Here is an 18395-nt window from a genome sequence, read left to right as displayed (position 1 = left end):
CTATCCTGACTTAATACAGCTCCTAATGCCATATCTGAGGCGTCTGTAGTTACTACAAAAGTTTAATTAAAATCTGGAAAAGCGAGAATAGGCGTATTACTCAATAAATGTTTACAATTTTCAAAGGCTTCTATATATTTTTTGTCTGTAATATCTATAACAACATTTTTCTTAGTAACCTCCGTAAGGCTTTTTATAATTTTACTTAAATTAGGAACAAATTTTCTGTAATATCCTATTAATCCTAAAAATCCTCTAACTTGTTTTAATGTTTTTGGTATCGGAAAATTTTGAATAACTTCAATTTTAGATTGGTTTGGTTTTAAACCATCTTTATTTAAAACATGACCTAAGAATTCAATTTCTTCCTTCATAAAAACACACTTGTTTTGATTTAACTTTAAATTAACTTTTCGCAAAGCTTCGAAAACTTGTTGTAATCTATTAATATGGTCCTGTTTATTTTTTGAATAAATTATAATGTCATCTAAATATACTAAACAAATATTGTGCGAAATCTCATTTTTTAATGCATTATTCATCATTCGCTGAAATGTTGCAGGTGCATTCTTTAAACCAAATGGCATTCTAAGAAACTCATAATGACCGATAGGTGTACTAAACGCAGTTTTTTCAATTGAACTATTTTCCATTAATATCTGGTGGTATCCTGAAGTCAAATCTAATGTTGTAAAATAATTATTGCCTTGTAATTTTGAAAATAATTCTTCTATATTTGGTAAAGGAAATTTATCAGACTTAGTTCCTTCATTTAATCGTCTATAATCTATTACCATTCTCCATTTCCTAATACCTGATTGATCAATTTTTTTTGGAATTAAATGAACAGGAGATGACCATGGAGATTCAGATGGTCGAATTATATTTTTGTCTAACATTTTATGAACCTGTCTATCAACTTCTTGTTGCTGAGTTTGTGGTAACCTAAATGGTCGTTGGTAAATAGGCTCTTCGTTTATTAAATTAATCTTATGACGTATTGAAGTTGTCGCGCTATTTGTTACGTCTTCAGTAAACAAATCTCTATACGTTTTACATAAGTCTTTAATGTTTAATGAGTTCTCATCAGACATATGAAAAATCAATATTTCATTTTCTGGTAAAATTAATTTTCTTTCCCTTAAATCAATTAATGCTTCAATCTACTCTAACATATCAGTGCCCATTAAAATATCATATTTATCACTAAAGTCAAAAATATAAAATTTCATACTACCCTTATCTTCATTACCAAAATATTTTTTCCAAAAAGATGTTTCTATTAAACCATCATGATGTGTTACACCATGGGAAGTCCGTACCGTGAACTTTTCTAATTTATAATATTCATTAAAATTTTCCGCAGCTTTTTTTGTAATAAATGAACGTTGACTACCTGTATCTATCAAAATTTTTAACTTCGGATTATTTGTTTCAAAATAAGGTAAATATGATTTAACATGATTAAATTCTATGACCCTTTTATCGACTTTTCTTTCGACTGAAAATTTTCCTCATTATAAGCTATATCTTGTGACGATTCGTCTATAAATTTCTCATCACTATACTGCTTGTATTCGTGAGGATATTCAAAATATTCACCGTCACCTATATTTTCATCACGGAAGTACACTTCTTCCGCTACCATGCCTTTCCCTAAATTAATTTGATCTGGTCTAATGTGAGGTGCAGTACGCATTGACACATCAGTTGTTTCATTCTGTAACCGATTTTGTTGATACCTTTGAGGAGAATTTTTTTGTTGTTGACCCTTGAAATATTCATGTTTGGGTCTAGCAAATACATTATTTGGATTCGGTGTCCAAGTATAATGTGGTCTACGTTTGTATTCTTTGATTAATTGACCTCTGTGTCGGTGGATAAATATGTCTACTGTTGTTTTGTGGTACGTTATACGAACGTGGATACTGATTACTAGGACCTACCGTATTATATACCGGATAATTTGGTCTTACATAGTTTTGTTGTATAATTTTCGGTGGAGGTAAAATTTGCGAAAATTTTTGTTTTATATTGTCAAATCTACCTTCAGCCTCTAAATGCAATACCCCGAGTATTACTGTTTCCGAAAAACTACAATTTGTAACATAATTTTGATCGTGGTATGGCAGATTATTGCGTAACGTATTTTGCGCTACATTGATATATGGTATCATCATGTCCTCTACCCTACTCCTATCTTTATAAGTATCCATTAACTTACTTTTAATAAAAAATAATTTTTGTTTTAATTCAAAAATTAAATTTCTTTCTTTTTAAATTTATAATTTCTATCAATAATGTGTTAAATTCACGATTATCTCCACATTCACTTTTTAAAATTTCTTCTATATTTCCCCATTTAAATTCATGGTCCATCATACTCACACATTGGGACGCTTTGCCCTCTAATTTACTAATTAATAACATAGTATTTTCTGGGGACTCACCTCCCACAAGCATTAGCCATTGTTTTGCACTATTTAAATAATTATATAGTGTATTAGCATCTCCATTATATGATGGGACGTAAACTAATAAAGTTTTGGGATCCATTTTTAATTCCCTTTTTATATTTGATCCTAAACTATCTAATGAACTTTGTACACTACGGAACAAGCTAGAATTTCCCTCACTACCAGAAGGAGGGTGATTCACACCACTATCCTTAACACTTACTCTATTATATACAAAAGTCGGAGGTTTGAGAAAGAAAGGAATTTTGACGGGATTTAAAATGCAAAGGTACTCACACAGAAGACCTTGTAGCAGCTCCCGGAACATGTCCTTCTTCACTTTTCCTCTTGATATTTTGACTTATTTATTTCTGTGATTCCCAGCGTTTTGTTTTTGAGAAAACTTCGTAACTTCTTGGCCGTTGAAATAAACTGGATCGATGATCGCGTTTTTATAACAAAATTAATATGCGGCGAGAAATTACGTTGCTGGGCCCCACGTTGGGCGCCAGTCAAAATATCTCAGCTAGTGAGATATTTAAAAAAAACTTTATTTAAAAATTACACTTTTTATTTATAAATTATACAAAAGTATTTAAAATTAACTAGAGCTTAATGCTAGGTAGTGACGTAAATGAATCTCTGTCGCGAGTCTCCTGCTTATATATTGAGGATGCGACGTCTGCGGGGTAAGATGCCGGTGGTCACTGGTGTCATTTACAGAAAGTGCTGATGTTCCATTATACTTAATGACTTATTGTTGTATTCCAAGGTGTCATTACTCGAAGTTGTTTATCTTATGAGAGGTATCAGGATTCTCAAGAATAAGATCCTTATTGTTTCTTTTAAAAAGAACTCTTGTGACTTGGGTGGCTTCACTCGCATGTGGGTTCCTCCGCAGTGGGCACAGGCACAGACCAGATCGTCCTCTTCCTTGCAGTGCTTGCGCCCATGGCCATAGCCCAGACATTTCATACACTGCACCAGGGGGGACCGACCGCCAACCCACACTCTTTGTAGGTCCACATGCACTTTTCCAGCGCTAGTCAAATATTGCCATAATTTTGGTGAGACTTGAAGGATGACATGACCCTCATGTGGGTTCCTCGCTCTCCGACGGTATTTTTCGGTCATCCTCCAGTCTTCTTCTCGTATGTGTTCTACTATTTTCCTGTTTTGTGTTCGTATTGCCTGCTTTATGTCCTCTTCTGTATTGTAATTCAGCAAATTCTTTAGGACGATTAGTGGGTCTTTGTTTTCTACTTCTTTTACTTCCAGGTACTCATTTTGACTCTGTAAGTTTTGCTTGAGTCTCTCCTTTTCTTCTACATCCAATTATTACTTTTCCATTTTTGATCTTTCTAATCCACTCGAATGCCTCCCTCTTTAACATTTGCGGCTTCCCTAATTCTATTTATTACTTGGTCTCCCGTTTCCTTTTCATTTCGTGGTGCTATTATCATGGAGTGCAGCTCTACACGTCTGTTCTCCATGTTAACACCACGTTTTGCGTTGGGTGGCCTTTCTCTTCTTTCTCCTCCGCTCGTTACCACCTTAGCATAGGTTCGTCTCTCCTCCAACGCTTGTCTCACCACTGTTGCCTGTTCTTCTATTTTTTCTTCTAGTCTCTTTTCCCTTCCATTTTGTTCACTAATATTTTCTTGAAGTAGCTTGGTAATTTCTTCTAACTTTTTAGTCTCCTTCTCTAGTCTTATCAGCTGCTCCTGCATCTCGTTTGATTGAACACCTGTCGTGTGTTATCTATTTTATCATTGTCTTTGCCTGCTTCTTCCTCGTTCTCTTTGTCTTTCTTTTTCTCGTTTCCCCCCCTTGACTGGGCCTCTGCTTCTTAGACTAGCTCACACAGTCGTTTTATAGCAGTTGTCACAGCTATTTTAATTTCGCCCTTTAAAGTACGAGCAGCGTCCAGTTGAAGGAGGGCACTTTGTTGAACGGCTGTTGCCTCAGCAGTTTTGCTTCTATATGTTTTTGCATTTGTGTAGGTTCTGGCCTTCTTTTCCTCATGTGTTACCCCCTCCCACTGATCAATGCTCTGCCTGACACCGGCGGCCACTACGGATGTCTGCGCACTAACCTTATCTTGTTTATTAGCGTCCAAGGTGGTCGCGGGGTGTGGTTTTGTCGGTGTGCGCAACCCAAACATGTTTTCAATCTTGCTACAGTCGTGCAGGTCTTATATTAATGTTAATAATATACAGTTCCGTCCAATAAGACGGGTTTATATAGTCAATCAAATTATAATCAGTATATAAAAATATTTAAGAGGTCTTAAAATCTAATGTCTATTTCCAAAAGGGGTGATGTTAGACAGTCAATAATTTAAATTAACACTAGAGCCTCCTCCCAATAAGGTAGTGGCCGTGTCCCTGTCAAAAATAAAGTTACAATTATATAAAACTTAAACCAAATCACAATTAAATTTGCTAAAAAGGTCTAATATAACACAGTCATAAGTTATTATATATATGTCGGAAAAGGCTCGTCGAAGCTGCTGCGCTTTGGACCGCCGTTGTCTGTGCCGATTCCCGTCGTCCTGGAGGTGTGGTTGGTACAGTTTACTCTTTCTTCTTAGCTCTGTGGAAGTACATTCGCCTTTGTTTGTTCGGTAAAATCCATTATTTTTATAAAATGAAATGTGCACGGTAAAATACTTTTGTTTCTAGTTTCCGAAATTGTACGACAATAAATGCTCCTTCAAGTACATAACAGTACAAAGTCGCGCAGGTCACGTACACACTTTTCTTCACATCGAGTCCAAATTCCAAGGATTTTATAGTGAAATTCTTTCTTCTATGACACTTGCACTATAATAGTAAGTTCACGAACTTTTAGTTCCTTTGATATTTACGAAAATGAGGTAGAAAATTTGTTAAAAATTTTTTAAACATAAATTTTCGGTTTATTTCCAGTTCCGAGGAAGAAAATATTATTTCCTGTGATTTATATTTCACTACTTATGTTTGTTATTTACTTTTTATTCCGTATCTTCTATAAATACTATTTTAATTAATTAATTAATGAGGACTGGATGTTGACGTTGCGCCTACCCACAACGAATCCACACTGGGAACATTGGAATGAGCAGGCTTAGTCATTTCTTGTCTTCCTACTTAATACAAATAAAATAATTCACTAGATGTATCACGATTTGATTATTTGGCGTTAGAATTATTAACTATAATTTTCGCATTCACATGAAATAAATGTGTTACTTCAAATGCTGATAAACAATTTAGTAATTAGTTTGAATAATATTACCTGTATTTCACCAGTCACCTTGAGTGACTGACCTTGTGATTGATACGGAAAGCATACATTTCGTATGTTTTTTATATTCATTCGGGTCGGCCAGACAATGGTTAGGACTAAGACAGGACAAGGAACATTCCTTTAGGTTGGAGGAAGTGGAAGAGGAACAAACGGCAATTTCTTTAAATATATTATCCCTAATTTAAAATCTCCATAACTTTATTATAATAATTTACTTCGATACATTTAAAACCGGTATACGAGTCATCAATTGTAATGTCGCGACTTCAAGGTCATTACTAAAATATGAGATACAAAACTACTTTTACTCGTCAACTAATTGCGTATTAAAAAAACACAACAAAATATTAGAAGAGGCATTTACAAGAAAATTCTAATTCAATTTCGGTTTTACACAGAAATAACAATCGGAACCCTTATAAACCTTATAATTGAATATGCTGAAATTGGTACATACCTGCTCGCAATCCCACTTTCTGGCAATCACATTTTGTGACGTCATTATCCTCTTCAATGTGCTCTGATTTCTCGGGCTTCTGGATAGTAACAGGCTTTTCAACTTTTATAAGCGGTTCGTTCGGCAATATCTGCGCCATTCGGTGACATCTAAAATTATTTAGAATAATATACTAATTATAAGTCACGTCTATTTCGTACTTTCTTTTCAACATCAATATCCTTTTATTGAAACAAATACGCCTATTATAAAGTCGTACAGTTTTAAGGCATCGCTAAAAAAAATTAGCGTTTTCGTAATTTGTATATAAGAAATAATTTTTGTCTGTGCTTACCGGAAATTAACCAATTCCAATGGAATATCCAAAAGATTTAACTACTGTTTACAATAAATTTTACATTATCATCATGCAGACACCAGTACTATTTATGCAGTCTTGGCCACGCTTACTAAATATTATCTATTACCTAAACAAAATCGGACTAGAACTAGTCAAAATCAATATATATATATATATATATTGATTGATTACCTCATATATATATATGAGGTAATTAGGTGCTTTCTAATTATCTTGTCTTAATTACAAAATTATTATGTCTTTGTGTGTTACTATTTTAAATTTTCCAATTCTGAAGATAATAAAAAATATGGCAATATTTTAAAACTGTTTGTCACATTTAATTTCTGATTCTTCAATTTCAATCTTTTGAAAAAATAATATTTTAGATTTGATAAGGTTGGTTGTTATGTTTAACTTTAGCACGCTACTAACTTTTTCGAAAAAAATATTTTCAGAGTCAAACACATCATACCGTAGAGATTTGGAATGCCGTAAGGCCACAGGTGTCTGTCTTTCTTTTGAGGTGGTATGTTCTTTTCTCGAAGGTACGTAAGTCGATATATTCGTAATATATATATAATATATAATATAATATTCGTAAGTCGGATAAATTTTGAGGAAGCCTTTGTCGATATACAAGTTGTAATAAATACATAACCGTTTATCGATAGACATCACTTATAGATAGGAACTAAATATTATACTTCTTTAGGCATATTTACTTTTCTTTACTTTAGATTTAGCATGTATGTGAAACAGCATTATGGTTGATTAAGTCATAATATCTTCTTCAAATGGTTTGCTTCATACATAACATTGTATGGTTTAAGGAAAATGAATCTAGTTTTCAAATTCGATAAACATCTCAAGGATTATAGTGCTGCATCGATGTTAAATTATAGTTCGTGAAAGTCATGGCTTAAATTTTGATGGAAAATTACCTAATTTACTTAGATTCTATAGAATATATATTTATTTGGTAACCCCATTTTATAATTCAAATCAATCAGCTTTCTGCGTCTATAAAACAACTATTAAGAATCAAATCCAAGACTTCCGGATTTTTGGGTATGAACATAAATTACTAAACGATGAAAGCAGCCTTGCGATTCTGTAACTCACTTTTCAAACTCTCACCCTCAAATCACTCGCGAAGGAGTCATTTTACGATTTGGCATTCTGTAAAAAAATAACCGCACCAAAAGCGCCGCTCGAGTGGAATTTGGAACGTAATTGGTTCGTAGTTCAACTTCAAAACTCAAAACATTACGCCCAAAAATTTTAGGCATTTGGTATTCTGATAATGATTTGACATCTCATGTGATTTAAATTCAGCAGTGTAGTAATTCTTTTTGTCTAATTAAAAGTTGCTCTTTGCTTGGTGATTTCGTGATTTAGTCGCAATTGAGTTAGTTATTTTTAGCAATTCAAACCACTATTTCAAGAAACAAACGATCTAAACACTAAACACTTAAAAAAGATATGTATATAAATGGCGAAGAAACTGTACGCACGAAACGACCAATTAGTTACATTCGCTTTTTTATTAGAATTCACTTATTTTTAAAAGAAGAAATTAATTGGTATTGACAAAACCTTGAATATTTGCTGCTATATAAATGAACGTAGTGTCGTATAAATAGATGAACAACGGCATACATTCTGATTATTTATAGCAATAAATTTATCATTTTTATCACAGAACAACTTCTCGATGTGTTTTTGATGATTTTCCAGCAGAGAGAAGACTAAAACAAACGAGAATAGGTTTCTACCTGGACAATATTATCAAGAATGTCCTCGAGAAGTGTCATAGTAAAATATTAGTATTTTTATAATAATTGTTTCATCTGTGTTCGGGTATACCAACTTCGGGGCAATAAAACAACTTTCTATGCAGCTGTGATACTTTTGACATTTAACACCTTTCGTCTTCAGTCACCGTGACCCACATTGACGCACACTGAAAAGTACGCGAAACGTCGGAAAAAAATAAAAATAATAAATAGCTAATTAATCTTTAATTCAAAAAGTGTTTTTCTTAATGTGTAAAAGCTATTTTAACAAAAAACAATACAATGGTTATCTGTTTAAACTATAAATAGTGTTAGGTCGCATCTGTATTGGCACAATAATATTGCGTAGCAATTTAATTATTGTATAGTTAAGGAAAATCATAAAAACTTGCATAAAACACATAAACGATGTAAATTATCATATTTAGTTTGATTGGGATTAACGTAAGCGTAGTATCTTAGTGTAAGTTTAAACAAAATACTATATGGCATACTTTTGTGTGTCTAAGTAAAATATCTTAAAATACATATTCGATCATAAACAAGCAAATGATTATTTAAAGTTTTATGGTAGACCTAATTATTTAAACATGGCTTAGTTATTTCACACGCAGTATTCGATGAAGTACCATAAATAAACCTGAATAAATATTTCATATTTGACATTGGTTAACCTCCAATGTGTAAAAAAGTGAAAAAGTATACCTTAAAATGAACCAGAACAAAACTAAAATAATGACAAACTGCGCGGTTACTCCAAACACCTTATATACCTTAACGGAAAGCCTCTGGAATATCTAAAAAACTACATATACCTGGGTAAACAATTAACATTAAAAAAATAAGTTTTTATTTTTTTTAAGGTTAATTATGTAGAGCTGAAGTAGAGCTGCGATGACATGAGCTGGAAAAAGTTTTGGTCCATGAAGGAAATCTTAAAAGGGAAATTTCCCCTATACCTAAAGAAAATTGTCTGGGACACTTGCACCATACTCATTCTTACATACGGCTGCCAAACCAAACTAGTACAATGCCAGGAAGGAATAGAGAGAATAGAAAAAATTAAGTAAGATTTTGAAAATTTAATACATCTATTAAAAATATTTACTTTAATCCTTAGATATTAAAGAAATCATTTTAAATAATTTAATTCCTTAGACTATTTGCTGAGAGAAACCGTTTTAGCTGACAATGATAATCTTTTTGATAAGCTAAGATATTTATAAAATTGTATCAATATATCCAGGTAATAAAGTTAGGTATCCCTTGTCTCGTGCTGGATATAATTAATATTTTTAAGTCGTATGTCAACATATAACATTTAACAAACACTACAGCTTGTCAGTTGTCGAGTTACGGTAAATATAAACTCTTAAATGGACAAAACGAAACAAAACGCGTAACCTAATGTGTAATATCAATAAAGAAACTTATTACTTACCTCAAAGTAGCCCATTGGCCAGTTCGAGATGGGTTGTATCGTAAACAATTTGTTACAAAAGAATCATTTTCACAATATTCATAGTGGGTTATTGGCAAGGCAATTTATACACTACATTAAATAAGTGTTTTAGCTATTTTGAGAGAAAACAAGGGATGTTTTCCCCCATAATATGTTTGATGTGGTTATTTCCCTTCAATAATCAATCTAGTTTTTATCAAATAAAATAGTAAATATTTTAGTACATATTAGCTTTGACAATTAACACCTTTTATAAATGAATTGTACCAATTGTCATGCTATTCATAGACAACAACTTGGTAATTCATCTACAAACTCCCTGCAATTACCAAGACGTCAAATGAAATTAACAGAAAATCATGAGATTCCAAAAATGAGGTGAGTGAAGAGCTCCACTGTTCCAGTGAAATAACTTCTTTCGAAAAAGCGGCTTGTATGTACATACATTAATATATATAACAGCGGGCACGGAAATTCTCGCCTTGATCTTGACAGGTTACTACCAATAAACCAATTCCTTAAGGTATTAAGACTTACGCTTATGACTCCTGGATATCAAACAGGTATTAAGTTTACGGTAGTATCAAACATTTACAATTTCTTTTATTAATAATCTAACAAAATACAAATAATTGTAACAATCGTTGAGTTAACTTATTTGGATATACTGGATTTGACTTAATTTTGGAGTTTGAATATGTAAATAAGTTATTTAATAATGGCAGGCAACACTTGTCATATGTAAAGAAAAAGTTCTAGTTTAGGATATTGGAATACCTGTTTAAATTTTATATTATAAAAGATTGTTTTCTGATATTTGTTAGCACTTCTCTAAATTATTGTGAATTAAAGAAAGTGTTTTAAAATAGCCCCTCATCTCTAGAGATCTCTAGAGATGAGGGGCTATTTTAAAAGCTCTAGAGCTCAGTCCCCTCAAAATTGGAAACCTCCAACACTAGAATATAACTTATAGTTTTGTTTTTATTTTATTTGCGAGGTCTCCTAAGAAATATTCGTTAGACTATTTAGCATATTTCTCAAGTAAACAATTATTTTTAAGATTACATTCTGTAATAACGATCGTCGTTGTTAAGTAATATAATTGATCACTTAGATATCGTAATTATGTCTTTTGACATGACATTATAAACTAATAAACCATAACTAATTATTGTAGTTATAAGAAGGTAATCGAAAAAACCTGCCTTGATGGTCTCTTACTTAGACATATTATTGTATCAGTGTTTTCTCAGCTAAGCGAGCGAGCCTCAACCTTAAGGTCCTGCGTTCGACATCTCTGTCGCTTAGATTTTACTATGTAAGTAATAAATACTTGATCACACGGCGAAAGAAAAATTATTGAGGAAACCCGCAGATTTAAGACTAAAATCGGCAGCGTGTGAATTGAAACTAACAAAATATACAGAAATGTGATGTCACTAAAAGTACTACCACTATTGTAAATGTGTATATTATACAAGTTATTATCAAAAATAATTTAATATATTGCAGTATAGATATTAAGTATTTTTTTGATTTGATAAAGAGAACGGACATACATCTTGTGATATCATGTCTTTGTAATATTTGTAAACCTGTTTCAAGAGATGAATTGATAAAATTAAAATTGAGTCAAATACAAGTTTTTTTTAAGTTCAATAAATATAATATAATATAAGACGTAAATATGTATTAACTAGTTTTAAGCTTATTAAACTCACACTTGTGCTAATCTGTGCATAGAAGAACATTATATTAATAATTTATACATGATTAAGTTTTGATTATGAAATCTATCACATCTAAATTTAAATCTAGCCATACCTAAAACGTTTAATTTGTTTTGAGAATACGTTATATACGTACTTAAAAACTTTATGTCGGTCCGCAACTCGGTTTTATGCCGGCTATTTATTTATTCATTCGGTTTATCATAAATGAAATTTGCCTAACAAGTCAAAAAATAACTTACCTAACAAAAACTAAAAAAATCCAATTCCATTAAATCACAGATTTTTTAATCTGTGAATACTTAATGGATAAGCATAAATATTTGGACTTTAAATCGAAAAGTCAAACGCGGAATATTCAAAAGCAACCTTGCGTAGTGCTAGGAAGCCTCCGAGTCACTGAACCGCGCGCGCTTCGACATTTCATTAAATAAATGTTACCTCTAACAAATAGTAAGGTATAGCGTATCAAAATAAAATGCAATTTATCACCATCATATATCGTGCCAGTGCCTTTGCATAATTCGATTTACAGGTTTAGATCCAAATTAAATTATCCTAGATGATATTATGTACTGTATTTGAATTGGGCTTAAAGGCTAAAGGATTTATTTCTGACATCATTAAAGTACCCACGCGTAAATATTAAGATAAAAAGTTTAAGATAGTTTTATTGTAACTGTATTTATACTTTTTGTAACGTATTATAGTAAAGGATATAGACCCCTAGACCTAAAAGGGTTTTAGCGCCACATGAATGATTGTTATATACATAAAATATTTTTTTTGTTTCTCGCAATTCACTACCCAAAGGCAGTGCTCGGCTCGTGCAAGGAGCACGAAAAGGCTTCTGTGGGAATACAGATACAAAAAATTATATAATTTAAAAAAAGTTGTGATATGTAGTAGAGTACTATATATATAGCCGTTACGTGAGTACAGCCTTAGTATAGGCGCGGCTAAGATAAATTGCAATATATGGATAATTGATACGTAGCTATTTCAGTTCTTTTGCTTTCACCCTGGCAGCAGCATGTATTACCTTATTCTTGAGTACCTGAAAATAAGGTAATACATACCACTGCCAGGTTGAAATCATAAGAACTGAAATATAGCTAAGTATGGGTGCGCAACAGCCGTATCTTCATGCGATTTTTCAAATTCACGCTGAATCAAACTTCCTCCATGTAAAGATCATAGACATATTAAGTCGCTTATCATAAACACGCTTAAGTTGTTATATAAATATAAACAGTAGGGCACCCCACACAATGTCAACAAAATCGATTGTATGTACGAAAAATGGAATATTTCTAGTATGTTTAATTAATGTTTGTATTACCAAAATGCTAGAGGTGGAGAGAACAAAAACGCATTCTTTCTACACTCAATTGGTTTGTACCAATTATGATAATTTTAACTGAATCATGGTCAAAAGACTCGATCAGTAGTTCAGAGCTGTTTGATGAACGGTATGTGGTTTGCAGGCGGAACCGGTCTGAGACCTTTAACTATCACAAAAAAGATGGAGGTGGTAGCTTTATTGCGATCCCAAAGAAATTTAAATCCAAAAGAATTATTAGTTGGAAATCCGATATTGAAGACATCTGGGTTCGAGTGGCACTGCCGTTCTGTGTAGTTTACTTTCCTCCACCCGTCAACTATTCTTTGTAAAAAAAAATACGACAAATTGCTATAAAGTTTTCCAATACTCTGTACATCATTGTGTTGTCGGTGACTTCATTTTAAAAGGTATACGCTGGAGCAACTCTTGTGGTGAATTTTATGTCCCTCCTTCATGTCAACCATTTATCGATTTCATGGATGCTAATGAACTAAATCAACACAATGCTATACTTAATAATTGTATCAGAATTCTCGACCTTGTACTTACTAATATGCTATCGTGTAAGTTGAGCCATTTGTGTGGTGTTTTGAGCGTTATAGATAATCTACATCCTCCCTTGGATATGGAAAGCTACCTAGTCAGTAATCCTGAATTTCTTTTAAACATAGTCACGATTAAGCGTAATTTCCGTAAAGCTAACTATGACAATATCTTAATTGAGTTAACAAAGTGCGTTTGGGAGATGCTTTTCGCTAGGATTGATGACGTCAACTCGATGGTAAATGTTTTTTATTTTAAGATACGACATATAATCGATAATTACGTCTCTTTAAGCAAATTATTTGATCGAAACTTTATTCGAACTTTAAAAGAGAAGAATAAACTAAGACTAAAATAAGTTATTAAAAATATAAAAATGCAAGGGAAGGGTCAGAACTAACTTTACAAAGTAAAAGATGCAAAAACTTGCCATTGATTACTATAAGCGGTATATTTCACGATATAGAAAACAAAATCGAATAGAAAACAAGACACAAATCCTCAATATTTTTGGTCATATGAAAAAACAAACGTAGCGGCACTAGTTCTTACCCTTTGGCTATGTCTGATGGATGTACTTCTACAACTGACGGATACCGGAACTTTAAAACAGCTTACGCTCCTAGTAGTCCTACGCTTAGCTAACAAGTAACTTCAAGTATTGCTTGGTGCTTCAATCAGATCTGAAAGATATAACTTAATGGTGTATATCCAATTGATTTGAATTGCAATTGATAATAAACTGAATGACCTAAAATGTCATTTCGTTCATTTTTCTAGAAAAAGGGATATTATAATTTACAACTTTCTTATAGGTCACATGATAGTTCGGGAGGATAGAGTGACTTCGGGACTCTTGACTTAGGGATACTTTTTGACAATAAACTAACGTTCTCAGAAAACCATAACATTATAATAAAGAAAGTTTCTAGAGTGCTTGGTTTTGTCCTGAGAAATACAAAATGATTCCGAAACATGAAAATGAAAATTCTATAATACATAATAGTCTCGTGCGGAGCATTGTAGAATACGGTACAGTTGTTGTTACATTATGCGACGCATATGTAACGACTCGAGAGATTACAAAAGTGGTTACTGTGGTATCTGCTTTTATCCAGTGGCATCTCGAAAAAAATGCCACTATACGAAACCAGACCACCGCAATTTAAGATGTTGGACAATCGCAGAAAATTAATTGATATATCGTCTGCATTTAAGACATTTAATAATCAGATTGATTGCCCGAACCGAAATTGCTATCTGAATTTAAATTTCGTGTACCCTGGCATCCCATTAATCCTTTTGTCCCTCCTTTCTGTAGAACGCGTTTTGGTCAAAGCTCACCGATATCCAAATGAGGCATTCTGATAAACGAGCTAGGTCTGGATATACATAGTTAAAGCTTAAGACAACAACAATAAACCTTACATTGCTGAAAGTTTATAGACCTAAGAGATTAAACACTAAATCAAAACTAAGGGATTGATAATAATAAGCTATTATTTAAGATTACAGAATTACTCCTTGCTATGCTTAGTGAATTCTCCAATAATATGCCTCCAAAATCATTACCAACTTTAGCTTGAGCATTAGTAACTCGACAAGACTTTTCGTTCAAAGAATCGTTGGTTCATTCATACTATTTACAATTATTAGTAGGCCTCTGCGATGTAAATCTTAGTAATATAAAATTGTGATAACAATACTGAAATTAAGAATTGAGTCAAAAGGGCTTACTTATGAATCTCTCATATGACGTATAACTATAACTACAGCAATGTACGAAATTTTACATTAAAACATGTCTTTGGTGACTCATAGATAACAAATGATTTAATGTTTCATGAATAAGTTTATAGCCGTTAAGAAATTAACGGACTGTTAATTATGGCTCCGAAATATCCGTAAACGAATTCAGAGAACTTCTTTTTTCTAAAGGTCGCATAATTTACCTAATAAGTTCTGTTGTGGTTGTATAAACCTTACGTAATTGAATACAATATATATTTAAGTGTTAGCAGTGTAAAACTGGTTACACCTGTTTTGGCTTAATCCGCTATAAATAAATCTGTTGGTTAGATATCATATACTTCCTACCAGCTACATTATTTTTATATAATGCGTATAGATTATGATAATAACACAATCTTAAATAAAGCGCTGAATGTCACATTATAATTTAAGATTAAATTCAACTTTGTGATAAGCAAATTATGCTACAATAAGGTAGTTAAAATACAATTTATCTAAACTTTAAGATAAATTTTATCGTACATCGCAAACATAATCGGTACTCTCAATGTAATTTTTTAAAGATTTAAAAATATTCTAACTTTGATCAAAGATCTACCCTCTTTGTTAAGAGAATAATAAGGGCTAAAAAGATTTATCAAAATACGTTCAACAGTATTATTCAGGTCAAGAAGTTGATCAGCAGATCGGTGCCTCACATATCGATTTTTGGGTATCATGTATACTGGTTTCCTTATATTTTCCTTCACCGCACCAGTTGATTGCATCCATAGAATAATCAATTGGAGCACAGCCTGAAGGCAAAACATTATAACGAATCGCCTATATCCCCTGTATGTGAGGTGGGAAAGGCTTTGGCTCTTATAATTGTTTTATTTCACACATATGCAGAATTCATAAAATACAATTGTTTATGTAGGTGTAACTCTTTCAGTCATTCTTTCATTTATCTATTACGATGAATTTACTTTACTACAAAAACGGCAACTATATCCTATACCTACAAAATATAAGGATTGATAATTAATACGGAACCGGGAACTGTCTCTTAATATTCAGAACGATTATTGCTTGAAACAAGGAAAATACCAAAAGCAATAATAACGTATAATCATACAACAATTACAGTAAAATTGTCACAGCTATCGACTTGTTACGCTGTACTGCTAATGCTGTTTTCAACCTATCGTAAAAAAAGAATATTTGTTAAAAATAATTACGTATTTTTCAAAAAAGAGTGGCTTACCAAACATTTGAGCGATTGCCTTAAATGTGAACTTGTTATCATCTATCAAAAAATAATTAAAGTACACTATGTAACATAGACGTAGTAGAAATTTTGACTTTTTTAAACTTAAACAACTGTTTACAACGCTTTTACTAGAGATGTATATTTTAGTTTTTATTAATATTCGCTGGAAAGGTTTAATCTCAACCGCAACTCACTTAAAAAATAATGTAGTACATAAATAAAATGCAGACCAAGTAAAAAAACTACAGAAATTATAAGTTGATAGTTGAGTTTTTTTATACACGTTTAAGATTATCTATCGCAGCAGCTCGAGTGTTGTCTTCTATTTATTGATTGACTTCATAAAACCTGATCCGAGAAAAAGCAATGAGTTGTGCCAGTAAATCATCGCCGTACCAAATACAACAAGGCTAGCTGATATCTAGTTTGTGTTTGTTTACAAAAATAAACATTCTAATACGCTAACCTACAACTGAGAAAACCTTGAAAGATATCAGAAAAAGTAAGTACAGAATTAGCAAAAAATCTCATTCCATTGCTGCAATAATCTAAAGCCTTACCAAATAAAAAATAATCCTTTGTTTACGTAAAAGTTTTCTTGTGAGTTTTGCTTTTTCTACTCTTAAGAATTTTAAATTAGGTTTGCTAGAAAAAGTTTCCAAAAACTTTTTGCAAGTAATTCTTAGAATTTAAATATAATAAGTTTTATCGCCATGAAACTGGAAATCAAAAATATTACAGGATCTGGTAAGGCTAACATCGAGAATTAAATATTTATTTATTTCCACATCATTATTCTACCTTAACAGTTAAAACTAATTCGATAGAACGTCAAAATAGTACCTACACCGATTATCCTACATAAAAAGCATTTTTTTTATATAATTTAATATAGCAAGCAACTCTTGTGAACTCAGCCAGTGTACAAACAAATAGGTCTACCTCAGTAGAAATTTTGTTAATTACTCATATTGCTCGCGTGAGTGGCACTTTGCTAACCAAGTTCGATATCAATAATTAATTACAGCGAAGAATGTATTTCAAATAATTCGTTCAATTCTCGAGTCTACCTTTAAATGGCTACTAAATATAATTCAGCCTATTATTACTTTTACAACAATCTTCCCTAGGCCAAGAGGATGTACTACTAGTGCGTATTTTAATTTTAAATTATTGATTTAGTATTATGTAAATTAAGTTGATCTTGTCACATCGCGACCATTTCGAACACGATGACATTCGTGTTCTGCGTGACACGACTTTATAGAGATTTGATACATTTTGAGTCGAACCTTATGTAAATGTATTTTAATAAGTTAAGTAAATTAATAAATCTGTAATATAACCTTGAATTATGGCAACAACCTTTTTATTAGTTTAGTTATAACTTTTATAGTCCGTCTTTTTTCTTTTACTTGATAAACTCATACATTATTTTAATTATTTATGTTTTAAATAATTTAAAGTGATATGACAGTTAATTAGTGTGACAGAAAGATACGATAGAGTACTGTATTAAAAATAATGCAATGGTGTTCTCCAATACCTAGCACATCTTTAAGCGTGTAGCATTTCTAAATTTGTTTTATATTTTTTATTTTATGATCAAATAGATGATTTGCCTATAATTAGAAAAGCCGAATGAATTTTTGCAAATTTATTTAGATATTCTCTATATTTTGAGATGGCGACGAGGCAAGATTAGTGGTGAATAAAACAATTTATTATTTTTAGCATTTCATTAACAGTCCTATAATATATTACGTTATGTAGACAATATGAAGTTACATCATAGATTAGATATTTAACTTATATATAAATAAATATGTCTCAGTTTAAGAATACTGATCGAAAACTTTGTAAGTAGAAATAGTTAGTACATAGCTTACAATTTTTTTTTATAGAACAGAGGGCAAATGGGCAGACCTGAAGTTACCTGAAGTTAAGTGGTCCCGCTGCCAAAGGACC

At 32.0% G+C, this 18395-nt stretch overlaps 1 protein-coding gene across 2 annotated transcripts in view; it reads right to left on the bottom strand.

The window, feature by feature from the left end:
• Positions 1-11923, bottom strand: part of LOC123708927 — a 35345-nt gene extending 23422 nt beyond the window's left edge. For both annotated transcript variants that reach the window (XM_045659945.1, XM_045659946.1), the window contains exons 1-2: positions 11778-11923; positions 6205-6353 (exon numbers count right to left, since the gene is read on the bottom strand). In XM_045659945.1, the coding sequence (XP_045515901.1) occupies positions 6205-6343 (139 nt within the window). In that variant the 5' untranslated portion in view covers positions 6344-6353; positions 11778-11923. The remainder of the gene's footprint in view (positions 1-6204; positions 6354-11777) is intronic.
• Between the last annotated feature and the right edge of the window lie 6472 nt (positions 11924-18395).

The sequence above is a fragment of the Pieris brassicae genome, chromosome 4 (assembly GCF_905147105.1).
Source record: "Pieris brassicae chromosome 4, ilPieBrab1.1, whole genome shotgun sequence".
NCBI classification, from domain to species: Eukaryota; Metazoa; Arthropoda; class Insecta; order Lepidoptera; family Pieridae; genus Pieris; species Pieris brassicae.
This window is presented reverse-complemented; position numbering and strand designations above follow the sequence as displayed.